Source organism: Natrix helvetica (genome assembly GCF_964273705.1).
Source record: "Natrix helvetica genome assembly, chromosome: 1".
NCBI classification, from domain to species: Eukaryota; Metazoa; Chordata; class Lepidosauria; order Squamata; family Natricidae; genus Natrix; species Natrix helvetica.
In genome coordinates this window covers 9,287,451-9,311,965 of record NC_138548.1, presented here as the reverse complement: position 1 = coordinate 9,311,965, position 24,515 = coordinate 9,287,451, and the positions used below count along the sequence as shown (strand labels likewise).

General features: G+C 45.4%; 1 protein-coding gene across 1 annotated transcript in view; it reads left to right on the top strand.

Annotated features, from left to right (window-relative positions):
- Window positions 1–24,515, top strand: part of CELF5 (CUGBP Elav-like family member 5) — a gene marked incomplete at its 5' end in the record, with an annotated part of 86,723 nt that overhangs the window by 12,928 nt on the left and 49,280 nt on the right. Inside the window, one exon of the mRNA XM_081959524.1 lies at window positions 6,886–6,968. Coding sequence (XP_081815650.1) covers window positions 6,886–6,968 — 83 coding nt within the window. The remainder of the gene's footprint in view (window positions 1–6,885; window positions 6,969–24,515) is intronic.

Genomic DNA, 24,515 nt, shown 5'->3' with positions numbered 1-24,515 from the left:
GAATTCTGCATTTTTTTTCATACCCTGTTGCTTATTTGAAGATACTACAGCAAGTAAGGTAAACTAGATTACTGTGAATTAAAAGTCTCCAAACAAAAAAGGATTTATATTTGCCTTGTTGATAATTAGATTTTGCCGTCTAGGTTATTCATGTCCCACTGATCAAATGTCTTAGTATTTTCCTCTTCATGTGATTAGCTGTTTAATAAAAAAAGAAGTAATATGTGTTTTTTTTTAATGCAGGTAATCCTCAATTTACAACGGTTCATTTAGTGACTTTTTTCACAGCTGTTGCAACTTTGAACGGTCATTAAATGAAGTTGGTTATTCAACGACCTAAAACTATATTTCTGACCGTTGAGGCGTTCAGGGGGTCATGCGATCCCCACTTGCGACCATCCCTGACAAGAAAAGTCAATGGGGAAGCTGGATTCACTTAACAACCGTAGCAAAAATGTCCTGAACTCAGGCGAAACAACTGTCTTGCTTAATGATGGAAATTTTGGCCTCGGTTGTAGTCGTACGTCGAGGACTACCTGTAGTTATTTGAGAATGCGTCCTCTTAATTGCTACCGTATCTATGGAGGGGAAGTCAAAAAAGTCAAAATGGCAGCCGCCGTCCTATTTAGATACGTTATCAAGCCAAAGCGCATGCGCGGAAGGCGGAACGCATGCGTGGATGTGCGTCCTCACATTTGTGAACCGGTAGGGAAAGTAAGTGAATGCCACTCCTGAGTGGCGGGGCTTCGGTAGAATGGCTGTGTCTGCCATTTTGACTTTTTTGACCTCTCAGGGCCTCTCGCCAACTCTTCTCCCATGGCGGAATTTAACCGAACTTCATCGAACGATCTGTTCTCCATTGTCCCCTCCCAACACTCTCGGTTGTTTCTTCTCTTCGCACTATCTCTCTGCCGTGTCGGTTCCAGCTGGTGTGTAGGTTGCACTTTTCACAGATAGTGCCGAAAGAAACACATGGAACAAGAGGCAAACACACACACATACACAACCAGTGTGGGTTCCGTTTCTCCTGTCTATAAATTGTTCCCGTTCAGGAAACTGGAGGGGGGGGGGGGAGACGCAGCAAGGAAGGAACAGAAGCCCTCGCCCATCCGCACACTCTCCAGGTCTGACCCTGCTTAGCTTTCGGGCAATCAGACAAGGCGGGTTTGGTGCTCTGGAATAGTAATTCTTCACCTCAGCAACTTGGGCAGACTTCAACTCCCAGAATGCTCTAGCCAGCATGGTGGCCTTTACCTCTGAGAAAGCCCCAGTCAGTCTTTGTGGATTTGAAATCACACTCACAGGATGCCCTAGCCAGCATCTGTGGACTTCAACTGCCAAAACTTCCCATCCAGCATTTGTGGATTTGAAATCCCAGAATTTCCCAGTCAGGTTCTATGGATTTCAACTCCCAGAATTCCCCAGCCGGCATTTGTGGATTTGAAATCACAGGATACCCAAGCCAGCATCTGTAAACTTCAACTCCCAGAATTCCCTACACAGCATTTCTGCATTTGAAATCTCAGAATTCCCCAGGGCAACATCTTTGGACGTCAATTCCCAGAACTCCCCAGGCAGCATTTCTGCATTTGAAATCTCAGAATTTCCTAGTTAGGTTCTATGGACTTCAACTCCCAGAATTCCCCAGGCAGCATTTGCGGATTTGAAATCCCAGAATTTCCTAGTCAGGTTCTATGGACTTCAACTCCCAGAATTCCCTAGGCAGCATTTCTGCATTTAAAATCTCAGAATTCCCCAGGCAGCATCTTTGGACTTCAACTCCCAGAATTCCCCAGGCAGCATCTTTGGACTTCAACTCCCAGAATTCCCTAGGCAGCATTTCTGCATTTGAAATCTCAGAATTCCCCAGGCAGCATCTTTGGACTTCAACTCCCAGAACTCCCCAGGCAGCATTTCTGCATTTGAAATCTCAGAATTTCCAGGTTAGGTTCTATGGACTTCAACTCCCAGAATTCCCCAGGCAGCATTTTGGGATTTCAACTCCCAGAATTCCCCAGGCAGCATTTTGGGATTTCAACTCCCAGAATTCCCCAGGCAGCATTTGTGGATTTGAAATCCCAGAATTTCCTAGTCAGGTTCTATGGACTTCAACTCCCAGAATTCCCCATGCAGCATTTGTGGGGCCGCGATGGGTCAGACATGACTTTGCAACTAATAACAACAACAGCCACCCCTGATTATGTCCTGACTGGATCTAACATCGATCCTTCCCTTGGTGCCTTGTTCAAAGTGACTTTTGATAGAGGAGAAAATCAGATGTTGCAAATTTCACGAAAGGTTTCATTCAGACAACTCCTTTGCCCTCCGTAAGGCTCCGGGGATTTCAAATGGAAACAGCCTTACTTATGGTTAAAAGGATCAACTGGTGAACTTGAACCAGGCATCCCCAGGACAACTATGAACGAACAGAGTTCAATCAGAGGGACACCCATGTGAAGGGAATTCAGGTAGTCCTCGACTTACGACCACAATGGAGTCCAAAATTTCTACTGCTAAGCAAGATGGTTGTTAAGTGAGTTTTGGCTCATTTTAAGACCTTTCTTGGGCAGAGTTGTTAAGCGAGCCACTTGCAGTTGTTAAGAAAGCAACCGTTGTTAAGTGAATCTGGCTTCCCCGTTGGCTTTATCTGTCAGAAGATTGCAAAAAAGAGACTCCAGGACTCTGCAACCGTCATACTACATGCCAGTTTTCACATTTCTGAATTTTGATTATGTGATTACAGGGATGCTGCTACGGTTGTGAGTGGAAGAATGGAATGGAACATGGAATAGAATAGAATATGGAATATGGAACATGGAAGTATAGGGTAGAATAGAATGGAATATGGAATAGGATAGGATGGAATGGAATATGGAAGGATAGGGTAGGATAGAGTAGAGTAGAATGGAATATGGAATAAGATAGGATGGAATGGAATATGGAATAGGGAAGGGCAGGGTAGAGTAGAATGGAATATGGAAGAGGATAGGATGGAATATGGAATATGGAAGGATATGGTAGGGTAGGGTAGGGTAGGGTAGAGTAGAGTGGAATATGGAATAAGATAGGATGGAATGGAATAGGGAATAGGGAAGGGCAGGGTAGAGTAGAATGGAATATGGAAGAGGATAGGATGGAATGGAATATGGAAGGATAGGGTAGGGTAGAGTAGAGTATAATGGAATATGGAATAGGATAGGATGGAATAGAATGTGGAATATGGAAGGTTAGGGTAGAGTATAATGGAATAGGATAGGATGGAATGGAATATGGAATATGGAAGGATAGAGCAGGGTAGGGTAGAGTAGAATGGAATATGGAAGAGGATAGGATGGAATGGAATATGGAATATGGAAGGGTAGGGTAGGGTAGAACAGAATGGAATATGGAATATGGAATATGGAATAGGATAGGATGGAATGGAATGGACTATGGAATGGAATATTGAATGTGAAGAATGGAATGGAATATGGAATATGTAACAAGGAAGTATAGGGTAGAGTAGAGTAGAATGAAATAAGGAATAGGATAGAATGGAATGGAATATGGAATATGGAAGGGTAGGTTAGGGTAGAGTAGAATAGAATATGGCATATGGAATAGGATAGGATGGAATGGAATAGAATGGTTTATGGAATGGAATGGAATATTGAATATGGAGAAAAGAACAGAACAGAATAGAATAGAATTCTTATTGGCTAATTGTGATTGGACACACAAGGAATTTGTCTCCGATGCTGTTGTTCTCAGTGTAAAACACACACAACAACAAAATTATAGGCCATAAATCATAGTTCATTGATCATGTCACTTTTTTCAGTGCCTTTCTAACTTTGAACAGTCACTAAATGAATGGCCGTAAATCGAGGACTGCCTGTAAATTGTCTCAATTGGGAAAGGGTGAACCTACGGATTTTTGCTAACGTGATCCTTTGCCTACAACGCAGGGGGCGAGCGGATTCTCTTGGGCTTGATAGAGAGGGAGTTAAACACAGGGCTCTAGACTCGCTTCCGGGGTCCATTCGATCAGAATAGACCTGGAAGAGACAATGGAGGTCTTCTATTCCAACCCCTTGCTCAAGCAGGTGATCCTCTACCAATCCGAGCAAATGTCTGTTCAGTCTCTTCTTAAAAACCTCCAGTGTTGGAGCCCCCACAACTTCTGGTGGCCAGCTGTTCCACTGGTTAATTGTCCTCACTGTTAGGAAGTTTCTCCTTAATTCCAGGTTGCTACTCTCCTTGATTAGTTTCCATCCATTTTTTCTTGTTCTGGTGCTGTCTTTTGGTTCCCCTCTTCTTTGTGGCAGCCCCTTAAACATTAGAAGGCTGCTATCATGTCACCCCTGGTCCTTCTTTTCATCAAACTAGACATACTCAATTTCTGCAACCGTTCTTTATATCTGTTTTAGTCTCTTCTTTGCACTTTTTCCAGCGTCTTTTTTTGCAATGTGGCGACCAAAACTGGATGCAGAATTACAGGTGTGGTCTTACTAATTCCTATTAGTTATTTACCTATTCCTTCTTCCTGCCTTCAGGTGCTTTGGAAAATAGGGGGACCCCTCCTCCTCTGTGGCAGCCCCTCAAATACTGGAATACTGCTCTCATGTTCCCCCTAGTCCTTCTTTTCTCTAGAGCAGAGGTGTCCAAACTTGGCAACTTTAAGACTTGTGGACTTCAACTCCCAGAATTCCCCAGCCAGCTGGCTGGGGAATTCTGGGAGTTGAAGTCCACAAGTCTTAAAGTTGCCAAGTTTGGACACCCCTGCTGTAGACTGGCCGGACCCAAATCCTGCAGCCGTTCTTCATATGTTTTATTCTCCAGGCCTTTGATCATCTTAGTTGTTCTTCTTTGCATTTTTTCCAACATCTGTTTTGTAATGTTCTGTAACGTTTGCAACGCAAGCTGGCCTGGCCTGAACAGAATAAAATAAATGTTTAATTTAATTGTTAATTTTAATCTAATTTTTAAAATTTTTATTGTTAATATTAATTGGGTTTGTTTTTGGATACTTTATTTAATTTCCTTTTTAACTTTTGTAATATGTGTTGTTGTTGTTTAATGTTGTACACCGCCCTGAGTCCTTTGGGAGAAGGACGGCATATAAATCCAATAAACAACAACAAACAAACGTGTTGACCAAAACTGGATGCAGAATTTTAGGTGCGGGCCTTACTAAGGTTTTATAAAGCGCTACTTCGCGTGATTCCTTCATGAGATGCGTGCGTGACGTACAGGTAGCCCTCTACTTACAACCATTAATTTAATGACTGCTCAAAGTTACCACAGCCCGGAAAAAAGGGACTAACGGCCAGTCCTCACTCTTATGACCATCACAGCATAGCAATAGAAATAGCACTTAGACTTCTGTACCGCTTGACAGTGCTTTTACACCCCTCTCTTAGCAGTTTGACAGAGTCAGCCTCTTGCCCCCCAAAATCTGGGTTCTCATTTTACCCACCTCGGAAGGACGGAAGGCTGAGTCAACCTTGAGCCTGGTGAGATTCGAACTGACAAACTGCAGGCAGACGCCGGCAGTCAGCAGAAGTAATACCGTACTCCAACCACTGCACCACCATGCATCAAGCATCCCCATGTGATAAAAATAATTGCTTGGCAGCTGGCATGTATTTACCGCAGATTGCAGGATATGCGGTATCCCAAGTTCAGATCAGAGGCGGTATGAAGCCAGTTTGGACCAGTTCACTCGAACCGGTAGCAGAAATCATGGTTGGGTCCCACCCACCCACCCATGCTGTCCTATGGAGACACGTTTTTGAGGGAGGGCGCATGCACGGAAGGCACGCGCCCGAGCAAAGCGCATGCGCAGAATGCCCGGCGTAACCGGCGGTTAACAAAATGTGAAATCCATCACTGGTTCAGATATATCTCTTTTTTTGGTAACGTGGTGATCAAATCCACGTGGGTGCACTACTCCAGGTGGGATCACAAAAATAGGATTAGCAGTGAAACGCTAGAATTAAACAATGGTTGATTAGATAATGAAAGAATATATTTTACAATACAATAGCAGAGTTGGAAGGGACCTTGGAGGTCTTCTAGTCCAACCCCCTGCCTAGGCAGGAAACCCTATACCGTTTCAGACAAATAGCTATCCAACATCTTCTTAAAGACTTCCAGCGTTGGGGCATTCACAACTTCTGGAGGCAAGCTGTTCCACTGATTAATTGCTCTAACTGTCAGGAAGTTTTTCCTCAGTTCTAAGTTGCTTCTCTCCTTGATTAGTTTCCACCCATTGCTTCTTGTCCTACCCTCAGGTGCCTTGGAGAATAGCTTGACTCCCTCTTCTTTGTGGCAACCCCTGAGATATTGGAAGACTGCTATCATGTCTCCACTAGTCCTTCTTTCTCTTAAGCTAAACATACCCAGTTCCTGCAACCGTTCTTCATATGTTTTAGCCTCCAGTCCCCTAATCCTCTTTGTTGCTCTTCTCTGCACTCTTTCCAGAGTTTCCACATCTTTTCTACATCGTGGCGACGTATTTTAATGTAGACATGTGTAGTAACAGTAGAATTATATGGATTGAAGGGTTGGAAAGAATATGAACAGATGTACCGGTACTTTAAATGTCAAAATGATTGTGATTGGTACTAGAAGTGTATATCGAGACACTGAATAATGAAAGAATGAAAGATGAAATTTTAATATAAATAGCGTATTTTTCGGAGTATAAGTATATATACTACTTTTGCACCTTTTCCCCTCAAAATAGAGGGTGAAAATCTGGGTGCCTCTTATACACTGAATACAGCATTTTTGGCCTCCCGAAACCCTGCCCCCTACTAGTAAGGTTTTATAAAGCGGTTTAAATGCTTTCTGCGCACAGAGGAGGTGATGCGCTTAATGTTCCTTCTGCTTCCATTTTAGGGTGCGCTTTCCTGACCTACTGCGCCAGAGACTCTGCTATCAAAGCTCAGACTGCCTTACACGAACAGAAGACGCTGCCCGGGGTAAGTGTGGGAATCCAGTAAATTTGCAGGAGGGGACCCCTTAATCTTGGAACGATTTCAGTTTTGCATCATGTGCCAAAATGTGTTGGGAGAACAGATGAATTGTTCCTGGGATTTCCCCTCCCATTGGCTTTAGCCCCGCGAGGTAGTCCAGACAAATGTCACATCAAGGTAATCTTGCATTTCTTTATTTGAGATAGGAGGCCAAAGGCCATCTGAAAAATCTGATTTTTCCGGTGTCCAAACCTTCACCAATAAACTCCAGTTTTTCAAGCACTCCAAATTTGAGTTCAGTTTGTACGGCAGGCCTTAGAAGAAGTTTTATTCACTTTTTAATCTGTCTGTCTGTCTGTCTGTCTGTCTGTCTATCTATGTCTACCTATCTATCATCTATCTATCTATCTATCTATCTATCTATCTATCTATCTATCTATCTATCTATCTATCTATCTATCTATCTATCTATCTATCTATCTATCATCTACCTACCCATCTACCTACCCATCTACCTACATCTATCTATCTGTCAGGGTAATGATGATTTAATAGCTGACCAGTAAACTGAAATGATGATGCAATGAGAATGAATAAGCAGGGTTATCACTTTAAGAGGCTGTCTATATAAGAGAGGCCCTGTGAGGGCATCTCTCTGTCCATGTGTACTTCCGTGCTGTAGTTGATGATTGATTGCCTGACTTTGCCTAGTACATGTATGTATATATTCCTCGTAGGTAAACCACTATTTGAAAGACAAACCTCTGTTTACTGTAGTTTGCTCCAAGGTTGTCTCAAAATAGTCACACTGTGCACACACTGACACTATCATGTCTGTCTGTCTGTCTGTCTGTCTGTCTCTCTCTCTCTTTCCCCCATTCCCAGGTAAATATAATAAAGGTGGTCCTCCAGTTATGACCACAATGGAGCCCCAAAATTTCCATTGCTAAGCAAGACAGTTGTTTCTTGCCACAGTTGTTTAGTGAATCACTTCAGTGGTTGAGCTTGTCACACGGTTGTGAAATGAATCTGGCTTCTTCTTTGACTTTGCTTGTCAGAAGGTCGCAAAAGTGGATCGTGTGACCCTGGGACACTGCGACCGTCATAAATACGAACCAGTTGCCAAGTATCTGAATTTTGACCATGTGACCATGGGGATGCTGCAGAGGTTGTCATTGTGAAAAATGGTCCAAAGTCAGGTTTTTTTCAATGCCGTTGTAACTTTGGTCATTAAACGAACTGTTGTACGTCGAGGATTACTTGTATAGCTCTATTTTCGTGGCAGGAATCTTGCAAGGGTGAAATGATTTCTTCCTTCTTTTTCTTTCAAACTCTGGAAAACAAGGGTGGGCCCCTTCTGAGATGCTTCCTACATCCCTTTTCCTTTGGTGGGTCTAGAAAATGTTTACATATAGACGGGTGAGAAATGGTCATAAGTCTCTTTTAGCATCTTACTCCGTCCAACCCCCCCCCCCATTTTCCCACAATAGAAATTGCATAGTAGAATAATGGAAAATATGGCAGGCCAAAGATCCAAAAGAAAAGATGGCAGCAGGCCTGACAGGGGGCCTCTCCTCAGAAGGAAAGCATCCAGAAAAGAGAATAACGTGGGGGGTTAACATACAATACAATACAATACAATACAATACAATACAATACAATGCAATGCAATGCAATGCAATGCAATGCAATGCAATGCAATGCAATGCAATGCAATGCAATGCAATGCAATACAATACAATAGTAGAGTTGGAAGGGACCTTGGAGATCTTCTAGTCCAACCCCCTGCATAGGCAGGAAACCCTATACCGTTTAAGACAAATAGCTATCCAACATCTTCTTAAAGGCTTCCAATGTTGGGGCATTCACAATTTCTGGAGGCAAGCTGTTCCACGGATTAATTGTTCTCACTGTCAGGAAATTTCTCCTCAGTTCTAAGTTGCTTCTCTCCTTGATTAGTTTCCACCCATTGCTTCTTGTTCTACCCTCAGGTGCCTTGGAGAATAGTTTGACTCCCTCTTCTTTGTGGCAGCCCCTGAGATATTGGAAGACTGCTATCATGTCTCCCCTAGTCCTTCTTTCTATTGAACTATACATACCCAGTTCCTGCAACCGTTCTTCATATGTTTTAGCCTCCAGTCCCCTAATCCTCTTTGTTGCTCTTCTCTGCACTCTTTCTAGAGTCTCCACATCTTTTTCACATCGTGGCGACCAGAACTGGATGCCGTATTCCAAGTGTGGCCTTACCAAGGCCTTATAAAGTGGTATTAACCCTTCACGTGATCTTGATTCTATCCCTCTGTTGATGCAGCCTAGGACTGTGTTGGCTTTTTTGGCAGCTGCTGCACACTGCTGGCTCATATTTAAATGGTTGTCCACTAGGACTAACCACCTCTCCCACCCTTCAGGGGGTCCTTTGGCTAATAGAATCAGAGTTGGAAGGGACTTTGGAGGTCTTCTAGACTAGTCCAACCCCCTGCTCAGGCAGGAAACCCTACACTATTCCAGACAAGTGGCTATCCAGTCTCTTCTTAATAGCCTTAAGTGATGGAGCACCCACAGCTTCTGGCGGCAAGCTGTCCCACTGGTTATTGGTCCTCACTGTTTAAGAAGTTTCTCCTTAATTTCAGGTGGCTTCTCTCCTTGGTTAGTTTCCATCCGTTGTTTCTTGTCTTGCCTTCAAGTGCTTTGGAAAATAAGTTGACCCCCTCTTCTTTGTGGCAGCCCCCCAAATATTGGAAGACTGCTATCATGTCTCCCCTGGTCCTTCTCTTCCTTATAGACCAGACGTGTTAAACTCAAGGCCTGGGGACTGGATCCAGCCCGCGAGATGCTTAGATCTGGCCCGCGAGGCTGCCCTGGGTCAAGCAAAGAACCGACCTGCAATATCTCTGCCAGGGAAAACGGAGCTCCGTTTTCCCTGCAGTGGATTGCAGGAGGCCTTCACAGCCGAAAACGGAGCTGGGAGGCCCGTTTTCGCTGGCAGAGTGCTCGAGCCACCGCAGGCACCCCCGATACAAGTGACGTCATGCTGGCCATGCCCAGCCCAGCCCCCCGAGGTCAAACACAACCCTGATGTAGCCCTCAATGAAATTGGGGTTTGACACCCCTGGACTAGAAGCACCAAATTCCTATGACTATTTTTCATATGTTTTAGTCTCCAGTCCCCTAATCCTCTTTGTTGCTCTTCCCTGCACTCTTTCTAGAGTCTCCACATCTTTTCTACATCGTGGTGACCAAAACTGATGCCATATTCCAAGTCTGGCCTTACCAAGGCCTTATAAAGTGATATCAACACTTCACATGATCTTGATTCCATCCCTCTGTTGATACAGCCTAGGATTTGCGGTGCTAGCATTTCAGCCAGTTGCGACTGTAGTCATTTCGTCGGGAGGAAAAGCAGTTCTCACAGCATTTTTCCTCCACACTTTCGCTGAAAGCTGTGGCACACAAACAAACAAACACACACAATAATTTTCACACTGTGGGATGGTTTCTCACATCCCGTTGGAGATCCACGCTCACTTCTCCTCTGCACAGTTTTGAAGCCAGAGAGAGACAACCTGGTCCCCGGATCTCAGGATATTTCTTTTATGAACTATTTCCATTAATATCCAGTTTGTTCTATCTTCTTATTCGCCTCTAACGATTTAATAAAATAAAATAAAACAACAGTAAAATGGAAATAGTTTCAAAGCGTCCACTTTGCAAAAGCTGAATTTGCGGCCTTGAGAAGAATTCTGCTTGAAAACAAAGCTGTTGACATGATTTACATTCTTGTACCTCCTACCTGAGTACAGGGAGTCCTCGGGTTATGACCTCAGTGGAGCCTAAGATTTCCGTTGCTAAGTGACGCAGTTGTTCAAAGTGAGTTTCAATCGCTGCAGTTGTTAAGTCAGTAACACAGTTGTTTATGATCATAATCGTAAAATACACGCATCACCTTCTACCTATATATATAAAAATGGCTGTGTGTATGTGTATGTGTGTTTGTTCCAGCTCTGGAATGCCTCGAACAATTTCAACCGAACTTGGTACACAGATGAATTACCCTCTGGAGACAAATACTGTGGGGGTAAAATACCCCTAACGCCCCTCAGGGTGTATGTTCTGTTAAGATGCAGCCTGTTGTGCCTTTAAATCTTGGGATCTTGGAGTCCTAGTGGACAACCATTTAAATAGGAGCCAGCCATGTGCAGCAGTTGCCAAAAAAACCAACACAGTTCTAGGCTGCATCAACAGAGGGATAGAATCAAGATCACGTGAAGGGTTAATACCACTTTATAAGGCCTTGGTAAGGCCACACTTGGAATACTGCATTCAGTTCTGGTCGCCAAGATGTAAAAAAGATGTGGAGACTCTGGAAAGAGTGCAGAGAAGAGCAACAAAGAGGATTAGGGGACTGGAGACTAAAACATATGAAGAACGGTTGCAGGAACTGGGTATGTCTAGTTTAATGAAAAGAAGGACCAGGAGAAACATGATAGCAGTCTTCCAATATCTCAGGGGTTGCCACAAAGAAGAGGGAGTCAAACTATTCTCCAAGGCACCTGAGGGTAGAAGAAGAAGCAATGGGTGGAAACTAATCAAGGAGAGAAGCAACTTAGAACTGAGGAGAAACTTCCTGACAGTTAGAACAATTAATCAGTGGAACAGAAGTTGCCTCCAGAAGTTGTGAATGCCCCAACACTGGAAGTCTTTAAGAAGATGTTGGATAGCCATCTGTCTGGAACGGTATAGGGTTTCCAGCCTAGGCAGGGGGGTTGGACTAGAAGACCTCTAAGGTCCCTTCCAACTCTGCTATTGTATTGTATTATATTGTAAATGGCTTCTACTGTACAGCGCAGTGGAGTTGCCACGGTAATGGCTTCACAGTACTCCACAAGGGGGCTCCCTCTGGTGAGGGGGAAAATCCAACATTAGAAGTTATGTTTGATCCGGACATTTTCTTTCTATCAATAAATACCCAGGCAACTCCCAGGGTTATCGGCTAGTGAGTCATAAGACATAACCGTCTGTGACAGTCATAAAAACTAAAGATATAAACAACGGAGGGATAGTCGTAAGAAGCTAAGGAAAGAAGTAATAGGAAAGATGAGAAGGATAATAGTAATACAGGTTCTACTAGGTCAGTGGTGGGCAACCTTTTTTTTCAACTGAGCCAAATCTCGCCAAAACCACGATTGAAATTTATTTTGAGAGCCACACTTTTAAAACCGAAAATACATAGGATGGTACACTGTTTTTAGTTTCAATAAACTCTGGCATTTGAAGCACGCAAGTCTTAAAGCTGTCAAGTTACAAGACCCTTGCATCCCTAACCCTTTAGGAAAAAAACCCCAAGGGGTCTTCAAACCTGACAGCTTGAAGACTTGTGGACTTCAACTCCCAGAATTCCTCCTCCAGTCATGTTGGCTCAGAAACTCTGGCATTGAAGCATGCAAGTCTTAAAGCTGTCAAGTTGCAAGACCCTTGCACCCCTAACCCTTTAGAAAAAAAACCCCAGGGGTCTTCAAACCTGACAGCTTGAAGACTTGTGGACTTCAACTCCCAGAATTCTGAGAATTGAAGTCCACCAAGGGCATCAATCATATTAGCCCAGGGATCTGCAAAATTGGCTCTTAAGACTGGTGGACTTCAACTCCCAGAATTCTGAGAATTGAAGTCCACCAGTCTTAAAACAGCCACCTTTGCAGACCTCTGTGTTAGCCCAAAGCCTGGCGCTGGGCGGGCCTTGCTCCCCCATTGGTGGGGCCCCAGGAAGCGAGGAGGGAGAAAAAGAGACGGAGGCCAAGGAGCTTCTCCCCCCCCCCCCGCAAAAATCTTATCAGGGAGCCGGCGGGCAGTAGCAAATTAGCTGATCACACAGCGTGATCGGCTAATTTGCTACTGCCCGCCCGGCTCCCCGGTTAGATTTTTGCTGGGAGGAGGCGGGGGGGGGGAAAGCTCCTTAGCCTCCGTTTCTTTTTCTGCCTCCTCGCTTCTCGTCCCCGCCCGACTTCAGGATCCTCCCTAATCATTGTGGATCGAAAAGAAAAAAGGGAAAGAGGCGCTTGTTTTGAAGTGCCCGAGAGGAGGGAGGGGAGCGGGCGCCCGGCACACAGAAGAGCCACATTAAAGTGTGTAAAGAGCCGCATGTGGCTCACGAGCCACGGCTTGCCGACCACTGTACTAGGTGGTTTGACATCCCAGGGCATAAGACAAGATAAGGAGACATTTTCTGACAGTGAGAACAATCAACCCATGGAACAGAAGTTGCCTTCAGCAGTTGTGAGAGCTTCATCACTGGAGGCTTTCAAGAAGAGACTGGACTGCCATCCGTCAGAAATGGTGTAGGGTCCCCTGCTTGGGCGGGGGGCAGGGTTGGACTAGATGACCTACAAGGTCCCTTCCAACTGTGAATCTGATGAAAGCCTTGTGGGAATTCGTTATTTAGCTGAGTGATGGCATGCAGGGGTGTGTGTGTGTGGAAATTATCTTTGTGTCTCGCTGCTTTGGCGTGCCATGCCCTGTAGCGTCGTCTTGAGGGAGGACGTTGAAACAGTTTATGTCCAGGACGTGGGGTGTGTGGGGTGGGGGGTCTGTAGATATTTTCACTGCCCTTTTCCTGGCTGGTGCAGAAACGGTACGAAGCCACCTCTGTAGGTAAGCTGTGCCTCTCGTCAGATGGATGCAACCGCCAGCAGCTGCAAAACAACATAAAAAGAAAGGGAGCCATTTATGGGCCTTGTAGTCACTGGGCCTGTAGCAGCTTTGAACACACCCGTGAGCTCCGAAGCCACCCGAAGCCTTCTGGCCGTGGTGGGAAGCATGATCTTAAACACTGTTTCTGCACCCCAACAAGAAGGAGTTCAGCCAAGGGACCCCCTCATTCCCAAAGTTCTCCAGTACTCCCCTTAACAACCCATGCAATTGCTTAACAACTGCAATCGGTAGAGCCGGGATTGCAATAGTTGAGCGAAGTAGTCACGTAGGCATCTCGCTTAATCACTATTGGGCTCAATGGCAAATTCCAGTCCCAGCTGAGTTTCTAAGTTGAGATTTCCGAGATAACTAAAGCTGATGGGAGTTGTAGTCCAAAAACCCTGGCCAGGATCCAGTCTGGGAAAGGTAGTTCTTAAAGCAGCTGGTTGTTTCTCCTTTCCTCTCGCGCAGAAACATCAAAAAGGGAATTTTTTCCCCCTTCTAAAGTTCAGTCCCTTCCACAGCTATTTCTTAAGGTAGAACAGTCAAGGAAGAAGGCCATTAGCCTTTTCACCTCTGCTATTTCGAAATATTTTCTCGCTGGCTTCGTTCTCTTATATTTGCAGGGGGAAAAAAAAATCACAGAGGTGCCACCTGTGGGGGCTCGAACGGAAATGGAAAATGTCAGATCCACGTTCTGTGTTTTTAAAAATAAAATCCTCTGAATTTGTGTGTGGGTGCATCTTCTCTCAAAGTCCTGTGCATAGAAATACTCAGTTTCCTTTCGGGAACCTGGGGGGGTTCATTTCTCTACAGGTAGTCCTCGACTTAAAGACCCCACAATGGATGCCAAAATTTCTGTTCGTTAGGCGAGACCATTTTGAAGGGAATTTGTGCCCCATTTTACAACATTCCTTGCCACAGTGGTTAAATGAATCACTTGCAGTTGTTAAGTCAGGAACATGGCTGCTAAGTGAATCTGGCTTCCGCATGGACTTTGCTTGCCAGGTCGCAAGAGAGGATCGCGTGACTCTGGGATACTGCAACCGTCATAAATACGAGCAGGTTGCCAAGCACTGAAATTTTGATCAGGTGACCATGGGGGATGCTGCAACAGTTGTAAGTGTGAAAAACGGTTGTACGTGCTGTTGTAACTTCAAGTGGTCACTAAATGAAAGGCTGTAAGTCGAGGACTAGCTGTAAATTAATTCCCCTCTTGAGCATTGGTTCTTCTATCAAATTACTCTAACTGTCATATATATATATATGTTGGTCTTGTATTCGGGTCTTTTCCCATATAAGATTGAGATTGTCTTGGCAACGTTTCAGCGAGGTCTCGCTCACCATCTTCAGGCTGGGTTTTGGGCTTAAAGCGTGATCGGAGCTGCCGTCCCTCGCACTCTGATCACGCTTTAAGCCCAAAACACCAGCCTGAAGATGGCGAGTGAACCTCGCTGAAACGTTGCCAAGACAATCTCAATCTCAATCTTACACGGGAAAAGACCCGAATACAACAAGACCAGCATACCTATACCAGTGAAAATCTACGAAAATATATATATCTTACACGGAAATCTTACACGGGAAAACAACCGAATACAACAGAACCAGCATATATCTATCTCTATACCTATCTATCTATCTATCTATCTATCTATCTATCTATCTATCTATCTATCTATCTATCTATCTATCTATCTCTATATCTATCTATCTATCTATCTATCTATCTATCTATCTATCTATCTATCTATCTATCTCTATCTCTTATCTCTATCTCTCTCATATCTATCTATCTATCTATCTATCTATCTATCTATCTATCTATCTATCTATCTATCTATCTATCTATCATCTCTATATCTATCTATTTATCTATCTATCTATCTTCTATCTCTATCTATCTGTCTGTCTGTCTGTCTGTCTGTCTGTCTGTCTGTCTGTCTGTCTATCTATCATCTATCTATCTATCTATCTATCTATCTATCTATCTATCTATCTATCTATCATCTATATGATCTTGGAGAATTTCTATAAAGAACGGTTGCAGGAATTGGGTATATCTCATTTAATGAAAAGAAGGACTAGGGGAGACATGATATCAGTGTTCCAATATCTCAGGGGCTGCCACAAAGAAGAGGGAGTCAACCTATTCTCCAAAGCACCTGAGGGCAGGACAAGAAGCAATGGGTGGAAACTAATCAAGGAGAGAAGTGTTGTAATCCACCAGCAGCCAGTGGAGCTGGCAGCAGATTTGGAGAGTGAGGAGGTTGGGGAGGAACATGGGCCAGTCCTGGAGTCTGGGGAAGGCTCTGATGAGGCTCTGTGTCGGAGGCAGAGAGGGGACTAGGGCCATATGCCAGTTATCAGCTGCCTTCAGAGTCAGACATCAGTGGGGCAGAAGAACAGCTGGAGCCTGTTCCCAGTGTGTGCATGCACAGAGTGGCCAGACGAAGGGAGCAGCTAAAGAACAAGGGTCGACTTGGGAGTAAGGCCACAGGTGGACGATGAATGGCCCCTCCCAGAGGAAATAAAAGAGGAGCGAAAGGGGAGTGGAGTTTGCAGGAGACAATTAGTTCGCTTAATTGGTTCGTGACTCTCCGAGACTCCTTGCCAAGTTCTGCAGATCTCGGCCTGTCAGCTCTCCAAGCCAGATAAAGTCTGTGACTGTAAATCCTCCCTCGAAAGACTTTGCTGGATGTGAATGAGCAGAATTCACAGTAAATTAGTAAAAGGATTTTTTGTCAGGACAAGGAGTCTGCTTTGTGGTTTGGGGGAAGCCTTGTTCAGAACAAGAAGCAACCTGGAACTGAGGAATTTCCTGACAGGTAGAACAATTCATCAGTGGAAGGGCTTACCTCCAGAGGTTGTGGGTGCTCCCACTCTGGAGGTTTTGAAGAAGAGATTGGACAAGCATTTGAGCAGGGGGTTGGACTAGAAGACCTCCAAGGTCCCTTCCCACTCCGTTATTCTGTTAGTTGACCACCCTACTCAAGCAGGAGACCCTATACCATTTCAGACAAGTGATTGTGCAGTCTCTTCTTTAAAACCTCCAATGATGATGTAAATTATGTAGAAAAGATGTGGAGACTCTAGAAAGAGTACAGAGAAGAGCAACAAAGAGGATTAGGGGACTGGAGACTAAAACATATGAAGAACGGTTGCAGGAACTGGGTAGGTCTAGCTTAAGAGAAAGTAGGACTAGGGGAGACATGATAGCATTGCTCCAATATCTCAGGGACTGCCACAAAGAAGAGGGAGTCAAACTATTCTCCAAGGTACCTGAGGGTAGAACAAGAAGCAATAGGTGGAAACTAATCAAGGAGAGAAGCAACTTAGAACTGAGGAGAAACTTCCTGACAGTGAGAACAATCAATCAGTGGAACAGAAGTTGCCTCCAGAAGTTGTGAATGCCCCAACACTGGAAGTCTTTAAGAAGAGGTTGGATAGCCATTTGTCTGAAACGGTATAGGGTTTCCTGCCTAGGCAGGGGGTTGGACTAGAAGATCTCCAAGGTCCCTTCCAACTCTGCTATTGTATTGTATTGTATTGATGAAGCCCCCACGTTATCTTATCTCTCCATTCAGTCACAAGCTTGCCTTTTGGGGAGACTTAACTTCAAGTCACAGGTCCTAATAGCAGATCTCCAAAAACTGAGTGGGGTCAGGACCGGTTAGTTGCTTGCAGATAGGAGACCACCAGGTGAGCCCAATCCTATGCAGATAGTCCTTGGCTTACAATCATTCATTTAGCCACGTTCAAAATTACAACAGCACTGAAAGAAAGTGACTTTTTTTTCCGCACTTGTGACCTTAGCAGCATCCCAATGGAGACGTGATCAAAATTTAGACACTTGGCCACTCATATTTGTGATGGTTGCAATGTCCCGGGGTCGTGTGGTCCCCTTTTGTGACCTTCTGACCAGTAAAGTCCATGGGGAAGCCACTTTCACTTAACAACCACATTACTAACACCAAGTGCAGTGATTCACTTAACAACCGTGGCAAGAAAGGTTGAAAAAATGCGGCAAAACTCACTTAACAAATATCTCATTTAGCAACATACATTTTGGGCTCCATTGCGGTCGTAAGTCGAGGACCACCAGTATTAGAAGAAGGCCCTGGCCAACCATTTCTAAGAATGCTCTCTACGGTATTTCTCCATGCAGTCACAGGATTGACTTTTGGGAGATTTAACTTCAAGTGGCAGGTCCTAATCGGCCTTCCCTGATCTCAAAAAGCTGACCAGCGTCAGCACAGGTTGGTTAGTAGGTGGTTTTCAAGAAGAGATTGGACAAGCATTTGAGCAGGGGGTTGGACTAGAAGACCTCCAAGGTCCCTTCCCACTCCGTTATTCTGTTAGTTGACCACCCTACAGGTCAGCACAGGTTGGTTAGTAGGTGGGGGAAAGGAGACCACTAGACGAGCCCGATCCGAGAGCTAAATTGAGATACGCCAGAAAATCATGCCTTAAAGCAGGGGTCCCCAAACTTTCGGACCTCAGGGACCCCTACATTCATAATTTTAAATCCCACTGACCACTAATATGACTGGCTGGGTGGGCGTGGCTAGGTGGTCATGTGACTGGGTGGGCGTGGCCAACTCAATGTCACTCACATCAAGGGGCAACTCGCCAGCCTCTACTCGCCCCTCCCCTCCCAGCCACTACTTGCCTGCCCACCTGGGTTCCTTAGGGCCCCAACAGGAAGCAGTTGCTGGAACTAAGCAGCCCCCATGAGAAAGAGTTGGCAAAACAATACAATACAATACAATAGTAGAGTTGGAAGGGACCTTGGAGGTCTTCTAGTCCAACCCCCTGCCTAGGCAGGAAACCCTATACCATTTCAGGCAAATGGCTATCCAACATCTTCTTAAAGACTTCCAGTGTTGGGGCATTCACAACTTCTGGAGGCAACTTCTGTTCCACTGATTGATTGTTCTAACTGTCAGGAAGTTTCTCTTCAGTTCTAAGTTGTTTCTCTCCTTGATTAGTTTCCACCCATTGCTTCTTGTTCTACCCTCAGGTGTCTTGGAGAATAGCTTGACTCCCTCTTCTTGTGGCAATCCCTGAGATATTGGAAGACTGCTATCATGTTTCCTCTAGTCCTTCTTTTCATTAAACTAGACATACCCAGTTCCTGCAACCGTTCTTCATATGTTTTAGTCTCCAGTCCCCTAATCCTCTTTGTTCAGCTCAGTTCAAACAGCTCAGTTCAAATTGGATCTGGCCGAGTAGGAGGCTCAGCAGAAGCACCTCACTGAGGACTAGGAGCATAGGGTTTCCAAGCAGAGGGAAGACCTGTGGGAGTGCAAGGCCAGGTAACGGCGCCTGGAGGCTCAGCGGGCTGAAATGGTCAGCCAGTTCCAGGCCATGATGCAGTCCCCCTGGAACGAGGCCCTCCAGCTCTTCGCCACCAGCGGCGCTTCCCTCCAGCTTTCGCCCAAAGCCCCCCACCAGGAGGCTGAAGCAGACCCCAACTCGGAATTTCTGTCCTCCTCCTACCCGCACAAAAAGACCCCAAAGGGGGAGACTCTCTGCAGCAACACAAGCGTTCATTGCACATATCCTGCCCAGGGAGCGTAGTTTGAGGACCCCTGATTTAGTGCAATATAAAAAATGCAAATAATTTTTCTTTGGACCACCAAAGTTTTCTCGTGGACCACCCATTGGTGACCGCTGCCTTAAAGGAAGCAGCTGAGCTATTTTTGCGGGCAAAAAAGCCACGGGGAACGATTGCTTCACGTCCATGGAGACCCCCTAAATTATACCACCAACATCCTGCAAAAGTGAGGGTCATTTACTTTTTCCAAAGGGGGAAAACTATCTTGCACGTACACCCCCAAATCAGCTCTTCGGATGTCAGGCGGGATTCAGGTTCCCCGCTTCCCCACTGAGCAAGCGAGGAAACTGGCTTGCAAACCCCTCTCTTCTCTGGCTTAATTACCATAATTTGGGAATAATTTAGGCTCGGCTAATTAAATGTTCTTTCTTGTCGAAGGGAAGGAGGGTGTCGCCGTTCTCCACTTGGCCTTGCGCAGCCCTGGATTCACACCGCCGTTCTCATGGCAACACGGCACTGTGCGTTTCCCTCCCAACCTGGGTGACGACGTGTGCGTTTGTGTGTCTGTGTGTGCGTGCGATGATCCATTTCAGCTTCCCCCATTTTTGTTTTCTCTTCCACTTTGCTTGCCTGTCCGAAAGTTTGACGTGTGTCCCTCGGTGTCGGCTCGACGTGCAGGAAAGAACTGCCGAATATTCCAGCGGGTGCAGGACATTACGGAGTGCCTTGCCTCACATCAGCCCCTGTTGCACGCTCCATCTCAGTTACACACAAAACACAGAACCGGAGGGCTGCGTCTTGCACGCATTGCTAATGGGGCTTTGGACCCCAAAGGAGAGAGACACTGCCATGGCTTATCCGCTGTGTGTCACTCGCTTGGAGGTGCTGCAGAGATAGCAGGAAGATGGCAGCTTGTTGTCTTAGCCCTGGGTTGTGTGTCCATCCGAAGGCAGCACAGGTGATCCTTGACTTGCGACAGGTTGCTTAGCAACCATTCGAAGGGATGACAGACCTACCTTATTTACGACCCGGATTCAAAGTTCTGAGGGTCGGTGCTTCCCCCTCCCATGGTCACGTGACCGAATTTCAGGCGCTCGCCGGCTGTGTGCACGGCTGCTTGCGGTGTCCCATGGACGCCCGTTTGCGGTTTATGATGGTCTTGCCAAAAAAAGTGGCACTTGTTTCCGGTTTTCGGCAACACTTCGACCGTAGCAAACAATTGCTTCACTTCACGAATGCTGCAAAAACAAGGTCATAAAATCAGATCGGCCGTGCCACACACTCTACCCATGCTTGTCTGATTTATAGATTCTGTGTTTGATAAGGTTTTGTTGTTGGATCTTGTAAAGCTGGCCAGACTCATATGGATTGGGTTGGTCTGTAAATTAGATGGATAGATGGATGGAGGGATCGAGGGATCGGATGGATTGATAAGATAGCAAGTCGATGGACAGATGAATGGGTGGGCGGCTGGCCAGATGGAGGGATGGGTGGGTGGGTGGATGGGTGGGTGGAAAGATGGATGAATGGCTGGATGGAGAGATGGATGGAGAGATGGATGGAAGGAGGGATGGATCGATGGATGGACTGATGGATTGAGGGATCAGTTGATGGATGGATGGATTGATAGCAAGGCGATGGACAGATGGGTGGGTGGCTGGCTGGCTGGCTGGTTGGCCAGATGAATGAATGGATGGATAGATGGAGAGATGGATGGAGAGACAGATGTATGGAAAGATGGAGGGAAGGAGAGACGGGTGGATGGAAAGACAGATGGATGGAGAGATGGATGGATGGATGGATTGATGGATGGGGAGACAGATGGATGGAGAGAAGGATGGATGGATGGAGAGATGGATGGGTGGATGGATGGGTGGATGGATGGATGGATGGAGAGACGGATGGATGGATGGGTGGGTGGGTGGGTGGAGAGACGGATGAATGGATGGATGGAGAGATGGATGGAGAGACAGATGGATGGAGAGAAGGATGGATGGATGGAGATATGGATGGAAGGAGAGATGGATGGATGGCTGGATGAATGAATGGATGGATGGAGAGACAGATGATGGATGGATGGATGGATGGATGGATGGATGGATAAGGCAAGCAGGTAGGATGGATAAATAGATGATAGACAGAGCAAGCAGCATTTTGTGTTGAATACTATACATGCTCTGTGTTGTATACCTGGGGTGTTGTTATAGCTTTGACCAGGTGTAAAAGCAGCCCATGCATGGCCGATTTTTCCCCCTAGTGTCACCCATATGGTGTCAACTTAATCAACTTAAATCTCATGTTTGAAAAAACCAAAACAGAAAGAGGGAAAGAGACCCAGGCTGCCGGCAGATGCGAAGGAAACATGCCTTTTGCAATAGTGCCAGTGTGAGCTTTGAGGCACAGTGGCTGTTTTTTTACTGTGTGTATTTTTCTGTAGTGGGCAGAGTCCCTTTTATGTAACCAGGAAGCAAATCACCACATCGTGACTGTGCTGGAATTTGCCAGAATAGAAGGCAGGTTGTGGTTATTCAGCCTTGCAATATTGTCCCAGATAGCAGCACATAGTAGGTGTGTGTGTGTTTGTGTGTGTGTTTGTGTGTGTTACATTTTGTAGTATCTCATGGGCGAGTGTGTTTATACCTATGTGCACAATGCCAGGCTTATACACCAAGGGTGCAGATGCTCTCAGTGTACATAAAAAGACAAGATACATTCGTCAAGAATCATAAGGTACAACACTTAAGGATAGTCCTAGGGTACAAATAGGCAAATAATACAAATAAGGAAACAAGATGAATATAAATTGTAAGGATACAAGCGATAAAGTTACAGTCCTAAGTGGTAGGAGATGGGTGATAGGAACGATGAGAAGATTAATAGTCATAGCGATGCAGCCTTAGTGAATGGTTTGACAGTGGTGAGAGAATAATTTGTTTAGCAGAGTGATGGCATTTAGGGGGGAAAAAACTGTTCTCGTGTCTAGTTGTTCTGGTGTGCAGTCCTCTATAGTGTCATTTTGAGGGTAGGAGTTGAAACAATTTATGTCCAGGATGCGAGGCGTCTGTAGTTATTTTCACAGCCCTCTTTTTGACTTGTACAGTGTACAGGTCCTCAGTGGAAGGCAGCTTGGCAGCAATTGTATTTTTCTGCAGTTCTGATTATCCTCTGAAGCAGTGGTGAAATTCAGATTTTTTTTACTACCGGTTCTATGGGCGTGGCTTGGTGGGCGTGGCTTGGTGGGCATGGCAGGGGAAGGATACTGCAAAATCTCCATTCCCATCCCACTCTGGGGCCAGCCAGAGGTGGCATTTGCCGGTTCTCCGAACTACTCAAAATTTCCGCTACCGATTCTCCAGAACCTGCTGGATTTTCATCCCTGCTCTGAAGTCGGTCTCTGTCTTGTTGGGTTGCAGAACCAAACCAGACAGTTATGGAGGTGCAGATGTCAGACTCAATCATTCCTCTGTAGAACAGAATCAGCAGCTCCTTGGGCAGTTTGAGCTTCCTGAATTGGCACATAAAGAACATTCTTTGTTGTGCTTTTTTGATGACGTTTTTGATGTCAGGTGTCCGTTTTAGGTCTTGAGATATGATAGAACCTAGAAATTTGAAGGTCTCTACTCTTGATACTGTGTTGTTAGTATTGTAAGAGGTGGTAGTATAAGAGGGTTTCAACCTAAAGTCTACCATCATTTCTACGGTTTTGAGTGTATTTAGTTCCAGATTGTTCCGGTCGTACCACGAGGCTCGTTCTTCAGCCTCCCGTCTGGATACGGATTCATCGTCGTCTCGAATGAGACCGATCACTGTTGTATCATCTGCAAACTTCAGGACTTTAACAGAGGGATCGTTTGAGATGCAGTCATTGGTGTATAGAAAGAAGTGGAGAGAGCACACAGCCCTGGGGGGAGGGGGGGGCTCCTGTGCTAATCGTACAGGTATGTGATGTGATTTTGCCTAGCTCCACCTGCTGCTTTCTGTCTGTTAGGAAGTTTATGATCTATCTACAAGTGTGGTCAGGTGCCGCTAGCTGATTTAGTTTAGTTAGAAGAATATCTGGAACGATGGTACTGAATGCTGAGCTAAAGTCTGCAAAGAGGACCCTTGCGTTGGTCTTTGGAGATTCAAGATGTTGTAGGATGTCGTGCAGAGTCACTGAACAGCATCATTTGTTGATCTATTTGCTCGTTAGGCAAATTGCAGGGGGAGGGGTGTCTAACAGCAGACCGGTGATGGTTTTCAAATGGGACACCACTAGCCTTTCAAAGCTACGGATGTTAAGAGCAACCGGTCTGAAGGCATTCAGTTCCTTGATGGAGAGTTTCTTCGGCACTGGGATAATGGTAGAGCATTTGAAGCCAGAAGGAACATAGTACATCTCTAGGGATTTATTAAAGATGGAGGTGAAGATGGGGGCCAGTTGGTCAGCACAAGCTTTTACGCAAGGAGGAGATATCTTGTCTGGACCTGCTGCTTTTCCTGGCCTTTGCCTGTGAAATAAGACTTTGCACCTCATTCTCCGTAATCACCAGAGGCCCAATGGGATGGGGTAGGTTGTAGGAGGTTGTTGTTGGTGTGTCTGAGATGGGGGTTGTGGAGATAGGTGGCTGTAGTTTCCTTTCAAACCTGCAGTAAAACACCCTCAGGCCATCTGCCAGTTGTTGATCTCCTTCAGCCTGGGAAGGAGGTTTGCCGTAACTGGGGATACTTTGAAGAGTTTTCCACATGTTTGCTGGTTCCTTTGTTGAGAACTGATTCCTTCGCTTTTCAGAGTAGCTTCTCTTTGCTGCTCTGATCTCCCTTGTTAATACGTTTCTGGCTTGATTGTAAAGCATTCTATCATCTTTTCTGTAGGCTTCCTCTTTGGAACGACGCAGCCGCTTAGGTTTAGCTGTGAACCAAGGTTTATTGTTACTGTATATTCACACATTCCTAGTCCCAGCTTCTGGGAAGACACATAGGTCTTCCTAGAATCTGACAGATGATGTTACAGTATCTGTGAATTCATCCAGGTCTGCAGAGGTTTCTTCAAAAACATTCCAGTCAGTGCAGTCAAGGCAAGCCTGTAGCTTTAGCTTTGCCTCCTCAGTCCAAGTCCTCACTGATTGAATTGTTGGTTTCCTGGCTTTAAGTCTTTGTGTGTAAGTAGGTACAAGGTGAAGCATGCAATGGTAAGAGTGGCCCACAGCTGCTCATGGTAAGGACCAATAAGCATCTTTTAGTATTGTGTAGCAATGGTCTAAAATATTCTTGCCTCCGGTGGGACAATTGACATGCTGAAAATATTTTGGAAGCCCTTTCCTTAACTT